This window comes from Electrophorus electricus, chromosome 16 (genome assembly GCF_013358815.1).
Source record: "Electrophorus electricus isolate fEleEle1 chromosome 16, fEleEle1.pri, whole genome shotgun sequence".
Lineage (NCBI taxonomy): Eukaryota > Metazoa > Chordata > Actinopteri > Gymnotiformes > Gymnotidae > Electrophorus > Electrophorus electricus.
Window position 1 is genome coordinate 12,397,893 of NC_049550.1, and position 24,224 is coordinate 12,422,116.

At 45.1% G+C, this 24,224-nt stretch overlaps 1 protein-coding gene across 2 annotated transcripts in view; it reads left to right on the forward strand.

The window, feature by feature from the left end:
* kcnq5b (potassium voltage-gated channel, KQT-like subfamily, member 5b) overlaps positions 1–24,224 on the forward strand; it is an 83,144-nt gene that overhangs the window by 55,546 nt on the left and 3,374 nt on the right. The window contains exons 2-13 of one of the 2 annotated variants that reach the window (XM_035534756.1): positions 2,228–2,318; positions 3,955–4,081; positions 11,011–11,186; positions 12,905–13,030; positions 13,383–13,493; positions 13,585–13,680; positions 14,432–14,526; positions 15,666–15,692; positions 18,129–18,349; positions 21,105–21,213; positions 22,335–22,466; positions 23,318–23,444. In XM_035534756.1, coding sequence (XP_035390649.1) covers positions 2,228–2,318; positions 3,955–4,081; positions 11,011–11,186; positions 12,905–13,030; positions 13,383–13,493; positions 13,585–13,680; positions 14,432–14,526; positions 15,666–15,692; positions 18,129–18,349; positions 21,105–21,213; positions 22,335–22,466; positions 23,318–23,444 — 1,438 coding nt within the window. The remainder of the gene's footprint in view (positions 1–2,227; positions 2,319–3,954; positions 4,082–11,010; positions 11,187–12,904; positions 13,031–13,382; positions 13,494–13,584; positions 13,681–14,431; positions 14,527–15,665; positions 15,693–18,128; positions 18,350–21,104; positions 21,214–22,334; positions 22,467–23,317; positions 23,445–24,224) is intronic. The other variant, XM_035534757.1, reaches the window with a different exon arrangement.

Here is a 24,224-nt window from a genome sequence, read left to right on the forward strand (position 1 = left end):
TTCTGCACTTAGCGGATGATACGTAGGTACTGACGCTATTAATCATTTGGTTTGCAAACAAAAACTGGCTTATGCAGAGAAACAAACACTGCCACCAGCTCCTGTGATCCACACCTGACTCGTTAGCCATATTTGTGTAGATGTGTTCGATGAATACATTGTAATTTTTGATCTCTGGATCTTTCGATTGGTGGTGTAATGTATAACAACAAAAAGGAGATTGCAAAAATATGCTTTTGAAAAGAGGTGAATAAGAGGGGGAGAGAGAGATGGTAAGTGAGGGAGAGAGAGATGTAAGAGAGGGAGAGAGAGATGTAAGAGAGGGAGAGACAGAAGGAGGGAGAGAGCAGATATGGATGTTGCTCACTCGTCCTTGGCATTCAGGATCAAAACAAATCAATCTGATTATGCAGAGCAGCAGCTACTCAGTGCGTATGTATGGGGGAGTGGATGTTCTGCCTGTTTACTGCAGGCCACGGTTTAAAGGTGAAGAGGTCCTCTCCCGCCTTCAAAGGTCGTGCTACTCAGGGTTTCCCATCAGGGCAGGAAGTGGCACCTGAGTACAAAGACATGGTGGGTGATTAGTTGATGGATAATACGCAGGTGGAGCTGCTTCACTGTCCTACTCGGGGATTTGTGTACTCCCATAGCTCACCTTTGGGGCAGGATGCTAGAAACACGAGGGTCATGGGATTGAGTCCCAAGAGTACATGTATACTAACTGTCATATTGAGTAATATATGTAAGCCACTCTGGATAAGAACGTATGCCAAATGTGAGTGTATTTTTACCTGTCTGTCATCATTTCAACTTCCTCCTCATTTTTTAAAAAAAGTGGACTGTGGACTGGGAAGAACTGACTTGTGTCGGTATGTAGTGTGAGTTGCATGTGTAACGTCAACAATCACAACCACCATACTGGCCCACATTGTCCTGGTGCTTTTAGTGAAATCACAACAAAATGATAGCATACCAGGATGGGGTGGTACGGAGGGGAGGATTCTTGTGAAAAGTGCAAATGATTAGGACAATGGAGAGGAGGATTAGAATGAAAGAATGAGAGAGAGAGGGAGAGCTGAGGTGTAGAGGGATTTTTAGGCTTAAGTGTCGGAGTAGAGTTCGGAGTAGATCACTCCCAGGGGACCCCCTTTACCTGGGTCAGCAATTCAAATCTCCAACCTCATGTTTTAGGTGCTCCGCACCCCAAAACAGTAGTTTCCTTCCATATTTCATATTAATTGGAGGAAATATGAAGATTGTGGTGTTGAGTTGTTGAAGTGTTTTACACGAGCATGTGGTGTGTATCTATTTCTGATCCAAAGTACAATTTGTGGTGCTGAGTTTGTCAAGAGGAGTTGCTGAATGTTAATCATGTCAGGAAATTGAGGTATGGTGAAATAAATAAGTCATTTGGCACTCAGCCCAAACGCAGCCATTATCTGAGACTGTACTGAAGGAAACTTCATTTATCTTGTTTGTTTTATTGGTTGAATGTTTCATTCATTCATTCATTTTCTTGTAAACCCAAAACACATTTTTCAAGCTGAGGCTATAATTGCGTTGCTTTTTTTTCTGCCTGACATGTTTTTCTTTGTTCTTCAGTTAATTAAATTATTTTAGAATCTTGTTCTTTGCCACATTCATTGGTTGATTAGATTCTTCATTACCATTAAAGTAATAAAAATGCCACACATTTAAATGGAGACTAACTGTACCTCTTCCTTATATCCTTATACTTTATGCTTACTTCTATCTGATTGGATGGGTTTGTGCTGTCGTTCAAGCCTTCTTCTGTGTGATTGGATGGGTTTGTGCTGTCGTTCACGCCTTCTTCTGTGTGATTGGGCGGGTTTGTGCTGTCGTTCACGCCTTCTTCTGTGTGATTGGGCGGGTTTGTGCTGTCGTTCACGCCTTCTTCTGTGTGATTGGACGGGTTTGTGCTGTCGTTCACGCCTTCTTCTGTGTGATTGGACGGGTTTGTGCTGTCGTTCACGCCTTCTTCTGTGTGATTGGGCGGGTTTGTGCTGTCGTTCACGCCTTCTTCTGTGTGATTGGGCGGGTTTGTGCTGTCGTTCACGCCTTCTTCTGTGTGATTGGACGGGTTTGTGCTGTCGTTCACGCCTTCTTCTGTGTGATTGGACGGGTTTGTGCTGTCGTTCACGCCTTCTTCTGTGTGATTGGACGGGTTTGTGCTGTCGTTCACGCCTTCTTCTGTGTGATTGGACAGGTTTATACTGGTGTTGGGCTGCTTGGTGCTCTCCGTGTTCTCCACCATTCCAGACCATCAAGAAATGGCATCCCGCTCCCTCTTCATACTGGTAAGGCAGAAACAAAATGTTCACCTCTAATTATCAAGTACCTTCACACCAGAAGCAGAAGCTCTGGTTATGACATACTAAACCCTGTTTCACCTTTTAGAAGCTCATTTAGACTCACTGAAGTGATAAGTATCTGACCTTTAGCAAAAGTTAAAGCCCTACATGCCTGTTCATATTACAACTGAAATAATCTATTTTTTAAATTTGTTTATTCTTTATTTAATGAGTAGGGGAGCATATAGAAAGCCGTGATGGGCTATAACAACATCATCTCCACGGCTACTGCACTAAAGCAATGATGAAGGCTGGTTGCAGGTGCCACAGAAAGTGAAGATCAAAGGGTCTTTCCCTTTGAGGGCTGTTCAGTTACTGCGTATTCCTGGCAGACCCGATGCCTAATGGCTTGCCTGTGGAGGCAGTCCAAAGCACCTGATTTGATTGACAACACAGCTCACACCCAACCAGCTTCTCGCCATATGAATGGAGCTTTGAACTTTCTTTTTATGTCACTGCACTACAGTGGAGGACAAATGCTTTATTGTCATCTTCTCTCGTTGTCTTACTCCACAAGCTTAACCGATCCTTTATCAATACCGCGTTACAATCTGCCGGCAGTCCAGAAGCCAAGCCGAATGCCGAACGACAAGTGAAACCGTTAAGCCAATGTTAGTGATCGGTTTGAACCGGATCAGTTCAAATGAAGCACAGGCAGAGGGTCACGGGGAGTGGCACGTGCCAGAATTACCCCGACTGCAAATCTCATAATCCTAAATGCATTTGTGTTCTGCCATGTGCCGCCGCAGCTCCGCTAATGAAATCTGGGTGCACAGGCGAGCACCATAATCCCATTACTGGGTGCCTGTGTCTGAAAACCTGCACTCTCCCTGTGAGACAGGAGGACTTCCTAATGTAAAAACACGAGAGGCCGTGGGCCCCCACAAGTCCCCATTAAGAAATACTTCCTGCTTAGAATTTTCCTGTTTAGAAAGACTTACTGTTCAGATCAACCTGTTCATGTCACACTAGGCAACAAAATTTTAATGTTTGGTCTCACAAACAAAAATAGGTGGACCTTAAAATACATTTTACACTTTATTGAAATCTGTTTTTAAATAAATAAGGCTGCTATTACATTTAAAATATATACAAACTTGTAAAATGTGCACGGAATTATTTTTGCCTATATTTGGCCTCAAAACCAGCCCTCTTCAGAGTCCGTTGGTAGTCTGCCAACATAGAGGGGATTCACTTTCCTTAGTATCGTGTGTCCATAGGACATAGTTTCCATAGTTCCTGACATGATGAGTGTTTGGAACAAAAATATAAACCATGGGTGATAGATAAATCTTTGGATTCAGCGTGCAGAAATACGTAATAAACAGGTCAATTTTGCAGGAAACAATTATAGTTGAACAGTGTCGTCATGACACTCATATTCTTTTTTTTTTTGCTCTTTAGAAGTGGCTTCTTACACAAGTTCCATCGACAGTGTTATTATGCAAGCAGATACCTTTCTGTGTCACGCTACTGTATGGGCAGATTGAAATATTAAGAATATAGTGATGCACTTTTCCTGCACACTAATATTTCAACCACACATGTCTCCACCCGGCGCATTCTGTCTGTCGTCCCGCAGGAGTTCGTGATGATCATGGTGTTCGGGCTGGAGTACATCGTCCGGATCTGGTCCGCAGGTTGCTGTTGCCGGTACCGAGGATGGCAGGGTCGACTGCGCTTTGCTCAGAAGCCATTTTGTGTCATAGGTGAGCATGCGCCTGTGCTGTCTTAACACACCTGGATTTTTAGATTTTTTTTATAGATCTTTTGGTGGTGGACTTGTATAGATCAGGCCCATGTCAGACTCAGATAAGATCCAGATCAGACCCTCTCTGACAGCTGCCTCCTAACAGCTACCTCTTCAACCCTTAAGTAACAGGAGGGTCTGGTATAAAAATTGAAATTACATGAATTTTTTAAAAAATCTGTCTTTTTCTTGAAGTGGTATTGATAAGACAGTTTCTTTCTAATCTCCTCTATCTCTAAATGCTGATCCAGAAACAGTTTCCCTATTGTGAAATGACATGAACCTGGTGTCTTTCTGTTGAGTTTTAAACAATCCCATCTGCCTAGACACTAATAAGACCCATATAAATCTACATAGGATCGCATCACAAGTGACCAATTTCAGACCAGACCCAAATATGATCTCATTAGACTCGAATATGATCTCATTATCTCATATCAAAGACCCGGATCAGACTGCTATATTTGATCCTGTTGTCACTGAGGTTTGAAAAGCCAGCTGAGACCAAGACCAGATCAGACCCAGACCAGACCTTCTCTTCTGAAGGAGAGAGAGACTGATTGTGCGCAAAGCTATAATTCTGACAAGGTTTTCATAGATTTTCAAAGGCAAACTATTCAGAGTTTTTATCTTTATTTTTTTGACATTTTCCAGGGGCGAAAGAAAATTTTGTACTAATACAACAACAGACGCATACAAAGATTAATAGGAAACAGCATAACAACCATGAACAATGTACTGAACACACCCCCACACAGACTGCATGAGATCCAGGCTCTTTTAGGTTGCCCTGGAAGAACCTGCATGGTTTATGGTAGTCATGTTTCACCCCGTGGGCTCTCTGAGCTCAGTTCGCTGCGTGATCCCAGTCTGACCTTCTGCGTTTCTGCCTGTCCTACTCCCTACACCCGACACTCCTGTTTGGCAGCCTGTGGTACCATTCAATCATCAGATCCCAGTTCCAGTTCCATGTCATGGACTTCAACTCATGGCGTACGGCCTCCCTGTCTGCTTGTACATGTATAGACTGGAAGTCCAAGTCAACAACCATGCAGTTTCTATTTTCCTATTGACAACACACCTGAGCTGATGAAGGGCGGATTGCACAAAACATCTGAACAAAACCATTGCACAGAAATCAGACCCAGACCAGGGTCCCAAGGAATAGATTTAGACATGTTTGGAATTGTGTTTTACATACTTTACATACTTGTGTACTAAATCACTTGACTCATATTAAAACTGGTGTTTCCCTGGAGCAGAACTAGTTAACAAGCTAAAGGCATTTCCCATTTTTCATTCAAGATGTTGAATTTGAATGTGAAAGCAATTTTTCTGCTATGCGGTATAATTTGATAACCATGAGCTAGTGGAGACAGCTTTGGCTGGACAATTTCGTGGCTGTCTGGATGAGCAGACTGTGCAGCCTGGCTGTGGTGAGAGCCCTGTACCTCCTCAGTATTCACTGCCTTTCCCAGAACTGCTGCTAGCTTCTCCATGCATGTTTGAAACAGAGCTCATTAGGGTTGTGTGTGTGTGTGAGTGTGTGTGAGTGTGTGAGTGTGTGTGTGTGTGTGTGTGTGTGTGAGTGTGTGTGTGTGTGTGTGTGTGAGTGTGTGAGTGTGTGTGTGTGTGTGTGTGTGTGTGTGTGTGTGAGTGTGTGTGTGTGTGTGTGTGTGTGAGTGTGTGTGTGTGTGTGTGTGTGTGTGTGTGTGTGTGTGTGAGTGTGTGTGTGTGTGTGTGTGTGTGTGTGTGTGTGTGTGTGTGTGAGTGTGTGTGTGTGTGTGAGTGTGTGTGAGTGTGTGTGTGTGTGTGAGTGTGTGTGTGTGTGAGTGTGTGAGTGTGTGTGTGTGTGTGTGTGTGAGTGTGTGAGTGTGTGTGTGTGTGTGAGTGTGTGTGTGAGTGTGTGTGTGTGTGAGTGTGTGTGAGTGTGTGTGTGTGAGTGTGTGTGTGTGAGTGTGTGTGAGTGTGTGTGTGTGTGTGAGTGTGTGTGTGTGTGTGCGCGTGTGTGTGATCAAATTGTCTGTGGAGTGGTGCTAGGGTTTAAACATTATTATAACCTAAAAACAAATTGATCAGTTTAATATTAATACTCTGTTTCAACAGAGTGCTGTATAAAGCAGTAGTATCACTAATGTGATGTATAGGGTCAGGCACTAAAGAATATATGGACATTATAAAAGAGGTTTGTCTAAGGCCAAGCTCATCACTGTAAGAATATTTAAAGATTATTTTATTGTCAATAATAAGTTAGAAGTTATCCTTCAAGTTAAATGAACATCATAAAAAAAGATACATAGACTTATGGGAGGAAATAACCGTCAATCCACTCAGTACTTCAGTTACTTCTGCAGACCTCACTCTTCTCTTGCAGTAATCAATAGTCATTTTGATGAAGGTTCATAGTTTCTCAAGCCTATTATAGGTTATGACCATTAGTAGTCCAACTAGCTCATGAATAACTTGCAGCTGGAACCAGTTTTTTGGTAAGAATGACTTGCTTATTCTGGAGGGTCATTTGTGTTTCAGTTCCCACAGACCCTAAAGGAATTTAACAGAATTCCCAACATCACTCATAATGACTTGTTTTCTTTAATTATGACATGTTTTCTCCATTGGTCTTTATGATCAATATTAAGAAACACATTAAATCAGTTTTTATTGTGATATGTATAAATAATTTGCATTTTCCATATTCATATTCATATTAGTATTGTTTAATGCCGATTTTATGCTGTTTCAGTAAAATGTTAGCTGTTGTGGGCCACTGAACATAAAAACACTGAACCACAAAAACTAGGCCCTGAGCGTCCCAGAATGCAATGCAGCTACACAGCAATGTTGAGCTCAATTATGAGACATTGCCAGTCACCAACTCTGCTAGCTAGCTTTGTGTTAAAAGGCAAATACTCACCACTCATCTATGCTGCTAGTAAAGTTAGCTACCCAGCTAACTATCTAAACTATAACTCAGTACGTCTCTTTTCCTTTGTTGGTGGTGTTGCCAGTAACCTTTAATGTAATCCTGTTTGTTGCCTGTTTAATTAGCTCTCATGTTCCTCACGTCGTCTTCTGGCACAAAGTAACTACCGCACACCTTCACGTTCTGCTGCCTTCGTTACGTACCATCGTCATGTTAATGCCTCCGGGATGCTAAGAAAAGTAAAAGAATGAGAACAACTCAACCCAAAATGTCAGGTATAGAAGTCTGTCATGAACATTTAATAGCAATGTCCAAGGCATTGAGGAGTCATTTTTCCTTTAAGTTCAGTGCACACAATTGTTCGAGGTGTTCCTTCTTTCCTTTTCAGGCTGCCAGTTGGCCTGAGTGTTTGTTTTGCCTGGCTTTACTGTACTGAATAGTGTACATAGGCTTCTGGGCCCCAGTGGAGGATATTGTTAGGTAGCATAACTGAATGAACGTCAAAGCATTCGGAATGAGGCCTCAACAGAACATACATGCTGATGTGTGCTGCTTTACTCTTGTCTAGAAGAGCAGCTTTACAGCTTCAAGAAATAGAATCACCCTGTGTGTGTGTGTGTGTGTGTGTGTGTGTGTGTGTGTGCGTGTGTGTGTGTGTGTGTGTGTGTGCGTGTGTCTGTGTGTGTGTGTGTGTGTGTCTGTGAGTGTGTGTGTGTGTGTGTGTCTGTGTGTGTGTCTGTGTGTGTGTGTGTGTGTGTGTGTGTCTGTGTGTGTGTGTGTGTGTGTGTGTGTGTGTGTGTGTGTCTGTGTGTGTGTGTGTGTGTCTGTGTGTGTGTGTGTGTGTGTGTGTGTGTGGGGGTGTTTGTGTGTGTGTGTGTGTGTGTGTACTTCTAGGTCCCTTATAAGTGGATGTGTACTTCACTACAGTTTTAAATATCTCCACAAACTCTTACTGCATTACTGCCGAACGCTTTTTTTTTTGTTGCTAAAAACAAACATCCTGCAGCACTGTCCCGTCTCCCAGCCCAACAACCCCCCCCCCCCCCCCGGCGTCTACTATCATAGCCCCCACCCCAGTGTGTCTGAGTGAGTCTCTCTAAGGCATCGTGGACTTTTCACTGGGGCCCATATGTCCATGTTCTGCTGTGCCGGGCAGCTTGGTTATGATACATGATTCCAAGAGCCAAACCAGCAGAGAGAGAAACATGCCAACTACAACATACAGCACTTCTGTTTCACTACAGCAGTGAACATGAGACTGTCGTAGCAGAGAGATGTTCTTTTGAGGAGAAGGATACCGTGAGGAGGGAGAATTGGGGGGGGGGGGGGGGGGGGGCTAATTTTATTCCTCAGCTTGAGGCTTGGCACTGTTTGTGTAATTTCAGGGTTGGTGTGGTTTTTGGTGTGGCTTTAGTTGATGTGGTTTTTTTGTGTGAACTTTTTCCTCTTGTTCTCTCTCTCTCTTACACACACACACTCTCTCTCTCTCTCTCTTTATCTCTTTCCCTCTCCCTATCTCTCTCTGTCTCTGTTTTTTAGACTAGGGATGACCTACCACAGATCTGAACTTTTTCAGGCGCTACAGCGTTGTGTTGTAGTCTCCTAAGCTCTAATCTTCATGTGCTACTGAAGGTCTTGACTAACAGGATCAGGTGTGCTAGACTAAACTTGGCACTAAACTGCAAGGTGGGGGACCACCTTTAGGTAACCTTAGAGTAAATAATGGGAGAGAACATCTATTCCTCTGAATATGTTCACATCGCAGACAGACTTTGTTCTTCCTACTGTATTTTTTTTTTCATCTTTTTAATTCTTCATCATCGAGGCATTTAGCTCATAAAAGTGGCATTTATGGGCAGTTTATTTTAGTGTGAGACGGTGAAAGCTCATAAACTTGTAACCGCACGAACTGCAAAGGCAGAGAATTGGATTGTCTACGATTATGATTATGAATATGATTGTCTTGACAGACAGACACAGGATCCACATGCAAAGCCTGTTGGGATTTAATAAACAATAACTCGGTGGCACAAGCGGGCAGTGGAGGAGTCGTCCTTCATCATTCCATTGGCTGTGGATCTCTTTGTGCAGGATCCATCGTATGGGCAAGGACGTCTGTTACCCATGCCGTAGTTGCATTCGGTAGGGATATGCTTCCTCCTAAAGAATGAGCCTGGGAGTAACTTTTTGGGTTGCCAGTGACGCTGGGAGAGATCGGCTCTGACCCTGACCTGTAAAGCGTTGAAGTCAGCCACAAACAGTTCTGGATGTTTTAGGAAAGACGCAAGCTGCACATACTTTTAGTTTTGGGAAAGCTTGACAGGTAGCAGGGGTCCTTACTGTGACTAAGGTTGGTGCTTCAACAAGTTACTGGGTGATGCTGCAACAGTGATGCAGTCCCTGATAAACCGATGGAAGAAATTGGCAAAGCTCAGGAAGAATTGGAGCTGTATTTTTGATCAGGGTGGATGTGGGCCAACAAGTGACCCCATTGCCCTTCATGGAGTTCTCCCCAGGCGAAAGGGTATAGCCAAGGAAGGAGATGGTGCTTCAGTGGAATTAACACTTTTCTATCTTGACACAAAGGTGATGGCCCCTGAGTTTTGTGAACAGATCAGGTCATCAAAAAGCCAGCTGTCTTTTTCTCTACGGCAACTGGGGAAGTGGATAGGACGATGAAACCGCACATGCCCTGGAGATGTGTCCATGGGGTGGACGGAGGACAGGATTTGGCTTTGGCCTGCAGCACAGTCACATGGATAGAGAGAGGTGGGCAAGTCTGTTGGCGAGCAGGTCAGTGTAAGGATTTAAAGGGCTCCCTGTGCAGGTAGTCCTGATGAGCATAGATACTAAATGACCGGTTGATTGACCAGTTGTGTTTGGTTAACAATTGGAGACCCAGGATGATGGGATCTCGAGTGAGAGCAGCAGAATGGCTAATGCGACCTGCTCCTAGGGTTTGTCCATTCAGGAAGAAAAGTGTCATTTGGGGCTGGATGCATTGGAGAGGCAGCTGGCGCTCTGGAGATTTATTCATACTGGCGGTTTCTGTCAGCTCCCGAATGTATCAACTAGGAAAAACACATTGTCAATGCATCAGACAGTGAGGGAGCTGGATTACCCAGGATTACCCCAGGGACGCAAGGGCCAGGACAAGCCTCTTCTCCAGATTAGCAAGAGCAGCATCCTGTTGGTCCAGACATGACTCAGCACCTGCTGGATCTACAGTTGGTGAAGTATTCTGTCACAACCGACAGGCAGAGGATTCAAATGCAAGGCACGGAAGGTTTTGATAAACAGAGGCGGAGGTACAAAATTGCAGTTCCGAAACAGCAGTACAAAACTAGTTTTCTACAAAACTAGAAAGCAAAAGGCTGAGGTACAACAATCGCAGGCAAAGAGTGGTCACAAAGGGTAAAACAGGAGTCGAAACCAGGGCAACAAACAACGCTCAGTATGCTAGCCAGGGTAAACACTACTTTCCAAAGAGGAAGCAGAACAAGAGAGTTTGAATAGGGGAAACAATCGTCAGATGACATGTGGATAACATTAGTACTTCCACAAAGATGAACAAAGGGGGGTAAGCTTGGTTGATTAGCGAAGATTGTAGATCTTCCGGGAACGGAGTGTCTCACATATGTGACAACAATAATTATACTCTCTGCTCTGACAGCAAATCATTTCAGTATATAAGTATCTTGAAGTTTCTTCTTCTTCTTTTTTCTTTAAATGGTGTTACTACACAGTCAGGCTGTACTTCAAATCGATTACACTAGGGCTCTACAGGAGTGAGACGCAGCGCACAGCCCATAATGCTGCCAGATGTTTACCTGCCTCCTGAGTCATCTTAACTGTGAAATCTGCTTTGCTTCCGTCCTTTCCTCGCCCGAGCCCACATTTTTCCTAATGCCTGTTCTTCTCTCCTCTTTCTACCTTCTCCCTCCCACTGTTAATTTCGACATCAGACATCATTGTGCTGATTGCGTCAATCGCCGTGGTTTCGGCCGGTAGCCAAGGCAACATCTTCGCAACGTCGGCACTGCGAAGCCTGCGTTTCCTGCAGATCCTGCGGATGGTGCGCATGGACCGCAGGGGAGGCACGTGGAAGCTGCTGGGATCTGTAGTTTATGCACACAGCAAGGTAAGCTGGGATGTGTAATTCATAACTAAAACAACACAAACTGAGGTATGTTAGTCTATGCATACCACAACGTAAGTTATTTATTATATGCACCAAGCTGTTGTTACTGCACAGCAAGGACTGCTAAAATGGTACTTGTCCACGGCAAAGTGTGCTGGGATATTTAGTTTCATGCCCAATAGATTTAGCAGGGATATATGATTTCGGCATGGAGCAAGGAATGCTGGGATTTGTAGTTTACACAGCAGCAAAGTAAGTTATGAAATTAAATATAAGCAGTACAAATATGTGCAGTATGGCATTCTCAGCATGTACTCATCCAGCTACCAGCCACCCAGAGAGCAGGAGTGCAGTGGCTAAAAAGCAGCTTATATAGTGAATATCGCTAACACTCATGGTGACGTGGGATATGTAGTTTCTAACCAGTGTGAAGTGCCTCGCCTGTCCAACACTAAAAGCACCCAGGGGAAATGGTTGGATAACTAAATTTACACTTAATGATCTGTTTGCCACTTCAACATCTTGTGATGTATCATTGTACTGATCATGTACCCATAGCATTTCATCTGTGATTACAGCACAGTGTTCTCTGGCCATATTGCTCACCCTGGCTGTAGAGTGAAAGAGAGTGCTTAGTGTCCAGGAATACTGTGTCAAGGAGTCCAGACAAATTCTGAGTGATTGCAGTGTACAGTAGCATTTCAGGCTCCCGGGTCCTTTGATAGACGTTTGAGCAATTTGTATGATCTACTTGTAGACATTCATGCCATTTAGAGGTAAATCAGGTCAAGAAATTGTTGGTGAAATTGTCGAACTAGCCAAAGGTCAAAACTGCCTCTCACAGTGTCTCTCAAAGTGCTCGGTGAACTATCTCTCAAGCTCCGATGCTGTCTTTTACTTTTATCTGATTCTAAGGTGGAAAAAAAAAAGAAAAAATGTCAAGCCAGACGTTATTGTACCGGAGCTGAAGAATATACAGCAAATTATGTCCATTCATCATATGTGATGAATCATGTCCCAGTTCATTCTTAGGCCCAGGCTTACGGCACATGTTAGATTATCTGGAAGAATGGCAGGTGCCACAGCCAATCATATGCTGTTATTAACCAGCCTTACTCGGGAGAGTAATGGCTCCCAAAAGCATGTGCTAATTAGAGAGTGATTTTGGATTCATACAGGCTTTTGCTGCAATGAAGTGGGGCACGTTTTCCACCTCTGGTTCACACATGGTGGGTCACTGGTGGGTCCAGACACTCATTCCAAATGACATTTTACATTTAGCTGACATTTTTATCCAAAGTGACTTACAATTATGACTGAGTACAACTTGAGCAATTGAGGGTTAAGGGTCTTGCTCAGGGACCCAACAGTGGCAGCTTGGCAGTGGTGGGGCTTGAACCAGCAACCTTCCGAGTTGACTTTACAAGTCAAGTACCTTAACCACTGAGCTACCACGGCACCATGTGGTGTTTCAGCGGGAAATGGTACTACCAGGTAAGCGTGCGTATGTACCTGTGACAGAATAGCATGGACCTCCAATGTGACAGTTGACCTTCTTGTGTGCTAGCATGGCGTCCACTGCCAGACTGGACGGAGAGTGAGGAATGAGAGTCTGGATTCTCCAGCAGCTCCTAAGGGGTTAAAGAGAATAGATAATAAGACTGTAGGAGTCATTTCTCTGCCCAGGGTTGACAGGTTTTGCTGTTGCTGTTTTGTAGGAGCTGGTCACTGCCTGGTACATCGGGTTCCTGGTCCTCATCTTTTCGTCCTTCCTGGTCTACCTCGTGGAGAAGGACTTCAATAAGGACTTCAGCACATACGCGGACGCGCTGTGGTGGGGCACGGTGAGCAGTTCCTGTAGACGGACCATCAGAGACCCAGACAGACAAAAAGAGCAAGGGAACAGACAGAGAGAAAAGGGGAGGAGAACAAATGCATGAACGAATGACAAAAATAAGAAGTTTAACCAGTAGGCACATTCACACACAAATATATATTCATGTAATTTTAGCTGAAATACCACAAATCATAAAGCCCAGTGGTATTATGAAAAGTATTTTATCATCTAATTTTTAATATGTCTTAAACTATTTCCTGTCCTTATTTTCATATGAAGGGAAATCATGTGCATTTGTGATTACAAGATAGTCAGTACTGACCTGCCTGGTGTGTGTCCATCCTCCCATGTTTGTGTAGATCACCCTGACCACTATAGGCTATGGAGACAAGACACCCACCACGTGGACGGGCCGCATGCTCTCTGCCGGCTTCTCGCTGCTGGGCATCTCGTTCTTCGCCCTGCCCGCGGTGAGTCTCGCTCGGCACTGCCCGGCTCTCGGTCGCCGTGCTAAAAGAGCATTGGTCCAGACCCATGTCCTGACCCGCTTGCCTCCCGTAGGGCATCCTGGGCTCGGGCTTTGCGCTGAAGGTCCAGGAGCAGCACAGGCAGAAGCACTTTGAGAAGAGGAGGAACCCTGCGGCCTGCCTCATTCAGGTAGGAGCATCTGCCCTCCATCCTGACCCACACGTCCTCCCTGGGGTTTAGCACCTCCATATTACACACCATTTCACTGTTGTTGCGGTATGTCTTTGACTTCAGTGTGTAAATGTCCCAATTTTGGAAAGAAAATACAATGGCTACAGGAAAGCCAAAACTGCGTGTGTGTTTGCGCGTGTGTGCGTGTGTCTAAGTGCAAATGTTTATTTGAATATATTGTCTCCCTTGGGGGTATGTTTGCGTCTACTTATGTGTGTGTGCCTATGTGCAAATATTTATTTGAATATGGCTGTTTGTGTGTGTGTGTGTGTGTGTGTGTGTGCGCGCGCGGACATATGCGTGCGTGCGTGTGTGTGAGACCACACGGGGTGCATGCGGGAGTATAACCCCCACGTCTCTCAGCTCCCCCTTGTTCTGATCAGGCAGCGTGGCGTTGCTACTCCACTGATGATAGTCGTCCTTACCTTCAGGCCACCTGGCTTCACTATGAAACTTCCCTACCTGTCCCCAGGCATGTATGGATGCCTGCTCAGACCAAAAAACCCTTAACCGTGTTCTTTACTAATCTGCATTTTTTATTTTCTGTTTTGTTTTGTTTGTTTGTTTGTTTATTGTTTTATGTCCCTCCCTATTTTACACTACTGCCTTGTCTTCCTTTTTATTTCTTTCTTCCTTTTCATACATTTTCCCTTCCTCCTGTACCTTGTCCCTTTCCTTGGTTCTGTGTACGTGTGTGTTTGGCATGCAGTGCGTTTGGCGTAGTTATGCAGCTGATGAGAACTCGGTTTCCATTGCTACCTGGAAGCCTCATTTGAAGGCGTTGCATACCTGCAGTCCTACGAAGTAGGTACAACCCTGCGCCCGGCGCCTCGCAACACTCCTCCGCTCCAACCGTCTTCCCTCCCTTATCTTGATCTGTGGATACTGGGGGCTACTTCTCATATCCACTTCTTTTCCTTTGTAGAATTTTTACTTTTGATCTATCTGTTTCTCTCTGTAACACACACACACACACACACACACACACACACACACACACACACACACACACACATACTTGTATAGGTACTCTTTATTCCCAGACATTTGATTCTCCCTTTCCTGTAATAACAAAAGAAAATTACCAATGTTTTATCCTTGGAACTCAGTTAAGTTCAAAGCCACTTGAAGGAGCCGTATTGTCCAGACTCACAGGATTTAGACAGTCAGCTACCTTTGGCAACGCTCTTGCTACAGAAAGTAAAGAATAAACCAAGACTTACATTCAGAGGGATTCTTAGTCAAAAATTGCCAAAAAGTAAAGGTTAATCAGTAAGATTAGTGAAATTACACCATGTGAGTTTCTGCTAAATTCTGTTACTTCCTAATTGACTTTCATTCGCTGTTAGACACTTTTTTTGAGGATGTGGGGGGGGGGGGGTTCTCCTTATCTGTGATCTAGCTCGCCTTTGTTCCTCCATGCCCTCAATCTGTAGAATGTGAATGATTCAGACTTGAGGTGCAGGGACCACTGCTCTGTTATGGTCTACTGACCTGGCGGTTATAGCGTTTTGAAGGAACCATATCACCGTCAGTTCAATGTCAATTTAGCACAGACTTGAGCCTGGAAGTTTTAAGATGTCACCCCAAACACACAGAGATAAACACAAACACACACACACGCTGTCTAGATAGTTCACATCCCCCTTCGCTTTGTGCTTTGCGTCTTGGCTTCCTGTGCATGGTGAAACCTGCATCGCGCATGTCTGCCATAATATCTGGTTGCTTTCCCATGGACTGTGTATTGATCTGCTTTGCACTTGGATTCTATGGCTTGTGGTTCATTCTTATGCGTGATCTCACTAAAGTACTCCTACCTGAACTGATTACTGTGAACTTCATTAGTGTTGTGTTGTGTAAAGTCTTTTTGATGAATAACGTAACTCAGTATGGTCCGTTTTCATTTATTACATTACTGTCCTGCTCTTCGGCTTCAACTAAAGGAAAGAACAAGCGGAGACAGCCACGAGGTTGGTATCACTTTTCCTTTTCATTTGTCTTAAGTCTATACCAAGTAAAATCCTAGTTATTGTTGTCAGATGTAATGCTCCTACTCAGCACTAGGTGGCCAGATACGCTCGCACAGAAAGAGGGTTGTCCAGCGACCGATTTGTTTCCATCTGATTACTGGAGAATCCCATGTTTTCCAAGTAGAGACGTGTGCGTTTAGGTTAGGCAGAGTGCACGATAGGCGCATAACCTAACTGCGCGATTTTAAACACGGTGCGTTTCTTTGTCTTTGCCTGGCGACATTTACAGGCCTGTAAGGACGTCGCTTTTATTTGGCGAGCAAGCCAAAAAGGTCCACCAAAACCTAGGAGGGACACTGCAGCTGTGACACATCGGTCATTAGGCTAATGGACGCGCCTTCCACTCAGCTGCAGTGCATGTCCCCGAGGCAACGGCCCCGTCGTCGAAAGCGTACGGTTCCTAATAGAGCCACAGGGAGAGCGGCAGCCCTCGGGCCGACTGGACTATCACACTAGCCGAGCCAAACAAACAAAGTCATTTGCTCTGATTGGGAAATGATGAGGGCGGCGCGAGAAGCCCCGATCCGCCTCTTCATCATCGCCGTCTCTCACGCGGCCGTTCACACAAAGAGACGAGGACGAGGGCCCTTCATCAGCATAATGTGGCCTCTGAAGCATTTATTGCACCTAACGAGCCACCATTTGTTCCCACGGTGACTCACCGTTCGAGAGGGGCCCGTAGCCGCGGAGCGCTAACGGAATTAGCATAGTTACGTGAGACACATTTGAGGCTTGAAAGGACCATGTGAGTCATGGAAACACTGTTAGACACTAAATGGCCAGCGCTCCCGAATTCAATTGCCCTTCGTATTCTGTCATCTGTAAAGAAAAACAATAACAATATAATAAAAAAGACACCAGGAGCAAAAAAAAAAAATGTCCTCACACGCTGAGAGAGAACAGCAGGAAGTAACATTACTCCTGTGTCTCGTCCTCACATGTAGTAAGAGCCTGGGCGGAAAGCTCAGATCCGACAGGAAGCGGAGTCAAAGCAGGTAGCATGCAACGGTCTCTGTGCTAACTCCGGGAATGCTGTACTGACCCTTGGCATGATCATATAGGTGCATGGGAAGCAGCCCCACTAAACACGACACCTTGGTTGTGGTGGCTCGGTGTGTGGTGCTTTTCTAAGAACTCCCGGTATTTCCGTGTTGAACATGCTGAGTAACGGTAACATAACTAAACCGCTCTCACCGTTTGATACTAAAAGTAATTACGTGGTAGACAGCACCGCTCATCCCTCCCAGATCAAATGTTCTCGTGTTCTGTGCCGCTGCCCGGATATCTCTCTCCCCATTCCGTCAGAATATCGATTGCTCACGGAGGCGAACTCTGACCCTGCGGGTTTCCAGCCCAGCCACTGCAGCTGTGTTAAGCCTGCGTTGCTGTGTGAACTTCAGGTTGCTCGGCCTCTCCAGGCCTGTACACAGCAGGTTCTCCAGGGTGGAGGTGCTGGTATGCATGCGATCAGTGGGACCTTTCTAGTTCTCCTTCGTTAAAATGAGGAAGAATACCTCTCCTAGACACATGACACACACGAGGCTCTCTAGTCCCCCACAGACAAACCACAAATGTACACTCAGCCAAAAAAATAGTAAGATGGGTAACAATTAGCATGAGCTAACCGGCCCCTGCAACTGGCTATTGTTCGTGCTTAGCCACGTAAGCATTTTTTGATGGTGTATTTCCAGAGGGGTACATATATATGTTCCCAGGGTCCTGTATTCCTCAGTTGACACTGATCAACCCTCCTATCATGAAGGTGCTATAATGTGAAAAAGAAGACAAATAACAAAACAGTTACAGTATGAAACAAATACAGTAAAGACAACAGACAGTAATAGTATAGCTTAGAGTCGGTATAGTGTAACGTGATTTTAACTTATCCCTCCATTATTACATTGTTTGCCTCACTAATTGCCTGAGTGGACGTCATATAATTGAATCTCCCAGTCTTCATCTCACACTCTAGATCATTCAGTACTGACCCCATAGCAGCTAATGCTATGAAGCTAGCTGGTGGCTTGTGGTCATATGCCCGCAGAAGGTCTGACCACCGGACCAGAGAGCCAGCTACCCGCCACAGCAGCCAGTGTCCCCATTTGACCTTCCTAAGTGACCGTCTCTATCACAGAGAAAGAGAGAAGTAAACCAAGGGATGGTCTGAGGGTTCAGGTGCACCTTGTGAGCCCATTACTTTTTACGTAGACTTCGACCATTTTAAAATCCTCCCTCTCTACCACACACTTCCTTTCACTTTCTCCCTCTCTGTTCTTCTCTGTCCTTCATTCTCTCCTCGTAACCCATCACCTCTCTCTATTTCTCTCTCCCTCTGTTCCTCTCTTGCTCTCTCTCTTTCTTTCTCCCCTCTCTCAGTCAGAAGTTGAGCTTTAAGGACCGCGTGAGGATGGCGAGTCCTCGTGGTCAGAGCATCAAGAGCAGACAGACGTCAGTCACGGACCGCCGCTCCCCGGGCGCCGACATCAGCACGGAGGGCTCCAGCCCGGCCAAAGTGCAGAAGAGCTGGAGCTTCAACGACCGCACCCGCTTCAGGCCCTCCCTCCGCCTCAAGAGCCAATCGCGCTCCACCACTGAAGGTTGGCCTTCCTTTGATTGGTGGTTTGGGTTTGATTGATTTGATCAAGGTGTTTGTCAAACGCTTGCCAATGCCACAATTAATTCCTCCTTGGTGTTTGAATATTTAGTTGTTGTTCAAGATGTTTGCCACCAGCAATAGCATGTTCGTTCAGTTCTTTAAAAAGAGCAGTCTGACTTTGCACACCGTTTGCGTGGGTTTCAGTGGCACCGTTAAGGACAGGTGTTATTACTGTGAAACATTCCTCACTACCCCAATTCCATCTGCCAGCTGTGAACAGGCAGAACAGAGGAGCACAGTCAGCGCATGGTCATTGTGCACAGTTGGGCCGTACTTTCAAAGGAATCTGGTTATCACTCTGAATTAATCTCAAAATAGTGTGAATGATCCATTTTTAATGTGCATGCAGAATCTTTCTCACTGGTAAATCAAATGGCCACATGCTCCTTTGGCATCGATGATGATGGGTGATGTTGCCAGCAATTAGGACTACACAATATATAATTTGTGAGTCATTATCGCAGTGTTGGCATTTGCAAAAAGCTGTCTTATGCCAATTCTGCAAATCATGTAACAAATTATTGTGTGGCATGAGCAACCTGGCCAGTCTCCAGCAGTTCCAATGACTGTTCTGACCAATCTCAAGTATTCTAGATGACTGTTCTGACCAATCTCAGACATTCCAGATGAGTGTTCTGACCAATCTCATTTGTTCCAGACGAGTGTTTGACCAAATTCAGGCATTTAACATGTTTTTTTGTGGGGTGTTGCAGTGGATCAGACATGATCTTTGCATAAAAAAAAACCCAATTTATTGTTTTTTAGAAGATTGCACAGTTGAGGAAATACATTTCCTCCCAACCTCCAAAGAAGTCCGTCCTTGAGAAATAAATAAATAAATAACAACACATCCACATTCTACATAATTTCAAACAATGTCACATCAAGAGTTCAACACTGTGTGGAACATGGCAATTGGGATATGCAGTAGAACTGTGATCTCTCATTTGCTCTATGTTGTACCAGCATGGTGTCCTCGGGGACAGATGGTCCTGGTTGGTCCTCCTGCTGAGATGGGACAAAGGTCTCTTGCTGAGATGGGGCCTGTTGTCCGCCCACTGGCCCCTACTTTGTTCTCTTCTCTGTCCCTTGATGTCCCTTGATGTCCCTCTCTTTAGTGAAGGCTCACGGGGCACTCACATCCTGTGGGGCCATCACTACATGGGCCATCAAAAATGTCCCCCTCTGTGTGTTTCTAGGAACAAAGTGGTTTACCAGACACACACACACAGACACGACCACCTATGCCAACAGATAAATACTGCACACACTTCCTCTTATTAACACAAATGCCTATACACAAACACACACATACAAACACGCACTTCCCATTCTGCAGCATCTTCCAACATTCGGAGCCTCGCCCTGCCACTCAAGATTCCGGATTCAGGGTTCCCTACCCTGACGGACAGCGGGCCAAGCCTGGCCAGTACCGATGAGGGATTGAGAGTCAGTTGTGCTGGTGCGGTTGGGCTCTGCACTGCAGTGACCCCTGTGAACCTGCTCGCCCTGATGAGTGGATCTGTCTGCAAAAACATGCCCTGCCTGGATCACAGTGTCGGGCTAGGCAATTTTGAGAGTGATATATAAATACACACCAGTCAGCCACCACATTAAAACCATTGACAGATGAAGGGAATAGCATTGATTATATCGTTACAATTGCACCTGTCAAGGGCTGGGATGTATTAGACACAAGTGATCAGTCCATTCTTGAAGGTGATATGCTGGAAGCAGGAAAAAAGGGCAAATGTAAGGATCCGAGTGACTCTGACAAGGACCAAATTGTGATGGATAGATGACATCACAATGGAACAGAGAATCTCTAAACTGGCAGGTACTGTGGGGTGTTCCCAGCATGCAGTGGTTAGTACCTACTAACAGTGTGTGGGGAGCGAAGGCTAGCCCATTTGGTCCAGTGTGATGCTCTGGGGAATGTTCTACTCGGAAAATGTTCTACTGGGAAACCTTAACTTCTGGCTGTTACTTTGACATGCACCGCATACCTAAACATCGTTACCCCCTTTATGGTAACAGTGTTCCCTAATGGAAGTGGCCTCTTTCAGCAGGATAATGCGCCCTGCCACACTGCAAAAACTGTCTAAGATTGATTTCAAGAACATAACAGAGTTCAAGTGTTGACTTGGCCTCCAAACTCCCAATTTTTCAATCTGATCCAGTGCCTGTGGTATGTGCTAGGAAAACAAGTTGGATCCATGGAGCCCACACCTTGCAATTTACAGGACCTGCTGATAATGTCTTGGTGCCAGACACCACAGGACACCGTAATAGGGCTTGTAGGGTTCAGGCCTCAACAGCTCAGAGCTGTTTTGGTGGCATAAATGGGACCTGTACCACTTTAAGCAGGTGGTTTTAATGTTATGGTTGACTGGTGTGCATGTGCACATCAAAACCCAAATTTCTAGGGGTTTTTCTGTGAAAAACGTTAAGGCTTGTGAAAAAAGGTCTTTCTCTTTTCAGTGCGGTTCATTTCATCCTTGCATTGCTCTTTCTCAGGTTTATGTCATACACCAGCAACTTTTCCTCGTCTTTCTGTGTGGTGTCACAGTACAGAGACACCGCTCACATGAACGAGCGATCCGAAGATTAGCTGAGCTCAGCGGTACAACAGTGCGCGTGTGTGTCTGTGTCTGTCTGTGTGTGCGTGGGTCTGTGTGCACGCGCAACGGGGGCAGGCGAAGCTAATATGGGAGCCGAGGAGATCTTCGATGAGAGAGGCTGTCACTGTGAGATCTCTTCTGAGGATCTGTCCGCAGCTGTGAAGGCAGCCATCCGGGCAGTGAGGTAAACACTGACAGAGTCTGCACCGTTCCAGCTCCCCTATACTCCCTGAATGGGCGACGGCGCCAGGAGAATGCGCATAGCAACGAAGACCAGGACGTGCGTTTGAACCAAAGCTTTATACAAACGAGCGGGTTCACCGTGAGAAGGAAAGTGATTGTTGCTCTTTACAAGGGTCTCTTGTAGAAGGTCCTTCAAATCTATACATCTCTCAGTCTTACATGGACATGAGCAGTGCTTATAAGGTCCAGTACACATGGAATACACCGTACAAGGGCATGATAAGAAACAATGAACCAGCAGAGCTAAACTGCCTCAGCAGTGCCGTGGCAGTGACTTCTGAACATCTAACCGCCGCATCGGCGAGCATTTGCGTTAGCGGCGGTCGAATTGCGGAGCTTATATCAGCCTGCGGTGCTCGGGGCGTTGGTGGAGGGTAGAGTTCGTCAGAGCAGCACGGCATCTCTTTGGCTCGGAGAGCATGACCCTGGTCCACACACACACACTCCAGCCAATACAGCTACTGCACACTGTGCTGGGGGCAGCCTGCTTTGTGAGGTGCTGCAGGGTGTGCGTGGGCGGGCATGTGTGAGACAGAGAAAATGAGAGAGAGAGAGAGAGAGAGTGAGGGGGAGAGAGAGAGAGAGAGAGTGAGGGGGAGAGAGAGAGAGAGAGAGAGAGTGAGGGGGAGAGAGAGAGAGAGAGAGAGAGAGAGTGAGGGGGAGAGAGAGAGAGAGAGGGGGAGAGAGAGAGAGAGTGAGGGGGAGAGAGAGAGAGAGAGGGGGAGAGAGAGAGAGAGGGAGAGAGAGAGAGAGAGAGAGAGCATTGTCTGAGGCTTTCTCGTGGTATGGGATCTGCTGTTTAGTTACCAGAACTGTTCCATAATATTTTCTCTGAAAGTAATACAGTTTGACTCTAATGATAAATTAATGACTCACAAACATTTTATAACCGTTCCAAAATACTTATTACTTACCTGCATATTCCTTTATATCTTTTTTTTCTTGTTGTTGAAGTTTTGAGTTACTTCGTCACCACTGCCCCCTAGAGGAACAAATATCAATGTACCACCCATTCTCCCCTTAAACGGGTTATATTTTAGCACCCTTTTGCCTGCTCTGTAGGATCATGAAGTTCCACGTGGCGAAGAAGAAGTTCAAGGAGACGCTGCGGCCGTATGACGTGAAGGACGTGATAGAACAGTACTCGGCCGGACACCTGGACATGCTGTGTCGCATCAAAAGCCTGCAGACAAGGTGCTGCGCCTCCCTCCATTTGTATGTCAGTCATGCGGGCTTCAGTTTTACAGTGCCACTAAAACAACAGGAATTCACTGTGCTCTTGTGTTTGTGCATGCAAATCTGTGTGTGTGTGTGTGTGTGTGTGTGTAGGTAGTTGTTTTATACGTACATGTCTTTGGTATGTTGGTCTCTAGGGTTTTTCATGAATTACAGGCAGCTAGGGCCAGACAATACGGTGATAGGTCACTGTAATCACACTACTCTATGCAACCATATGCTTTTTATAGCATACTATGGGCTGATTGGGTATTAGCTTATTATGCTACTGTCAGTATTTATTTATTTGTTTGTTTGTTTGTTTGTTTGCCAATTGTTTGATTTTTCTATCTATTGTTATTGGGGTTTTTTAAATATAACACTGCATTAAAAGTGTGATTAAAGTTCACCTTTTTAAAGACGGCACGACCGCACGGCAAGAACTATTACACTCTACAAATCTTTACCTTACCATGCGTTATTTGAATGGATTTGACTGGTCAAGAATATTATCATCTAAAGGGGCATCGCCACCCTGTGGACATGGCTAAAACTGAACATGTTTGTAGCAGGTGATGTCTGAACTCAAGGTTCAGAACGTAGTCTGTGATGCTTTTATTGTATTCATCAGAAATGCAAAAACAAACAAAACAAAAAAAACAGGAAGATTCTGATCCAAGTACTGATTCTAAAAACCTGAACTACACAACTACATTCTCTGGTCTCTTGTCATTCCCTGGTGGCTCGATATCTGGATCTGCTATTATTTGTGGCCCTCTTAAATCTTTCGATACCCTGTCCTTCTCCATGTCTGTCTGTCTCTCTATCAGGGTGGACCAGATCCTGGGGAAAGGCCAGGTCCCAGTGGAGAAGAAGCCGAGGGAGAAGTTGCTCTCTGAAGGAGAGCTCCTGGAGGACGTCAGTATGCTGGGGAGAGTGTGCAAGGTGGAGAGGCAGGTGAGCATGTGTGTGCTGTGTTAACACACTCTCGTGTCCATCTCTACGCCTCATTTCACGAGTAACAGCAGCTAATTTCTTTATAATCACATTTCAGCCTCGTTTCAAGTATTCAGTCACACAAATAAATATTAAAAGTCCAGAAGAGTTTGGTATTGAACAGTATATTAATATTTATCATCAATCATCTAGTCATTCATGATCTAAGGTTGTGGCGATTAATAATTTCATGTATAACACAACTGATGGAGTTCAGAGGCTCGCAGATAAGATGCAGCACTTCTAGAGAGGGCAAATCCGAAGCCCTGAACAAAAAAACAGAGACAGGTCACAAGCCAGAGAGGGCAAAAACAGCTCAAACCGGGCTAGCAAACAAGAAGCCAGACTAAAAACTACAATACCGGTAATCCATCCAAGAGAACAAACCAGAAAACAAAAGCAGGAAGGCTAGCACAGGATATGCCATGACAATGTTTCACCTAAAAAGAGTGTCATGAGACGTAGACACGGAAAAACAGGAACAGGTGTACACAGTCAATCCACAGGAGCTGGCTGTGGTTGATGGGACTGGTTGGAGTGACAGGCATGATGAGGCACGAGGCTCATGGGAAATGTAGTCAGGGGCAGGGAGAGTGACATCACAAGTGATAATTTGTAACTTTATTGGTCTTGTATATCTTTTTTCAACAAATCTTTATTTAAGTACTACCACTTCAGTTTTCTATTATAGAACAGTGAAACATTTTTCCCCATTTAAGCTATGTTACTTTAAAGGAATTG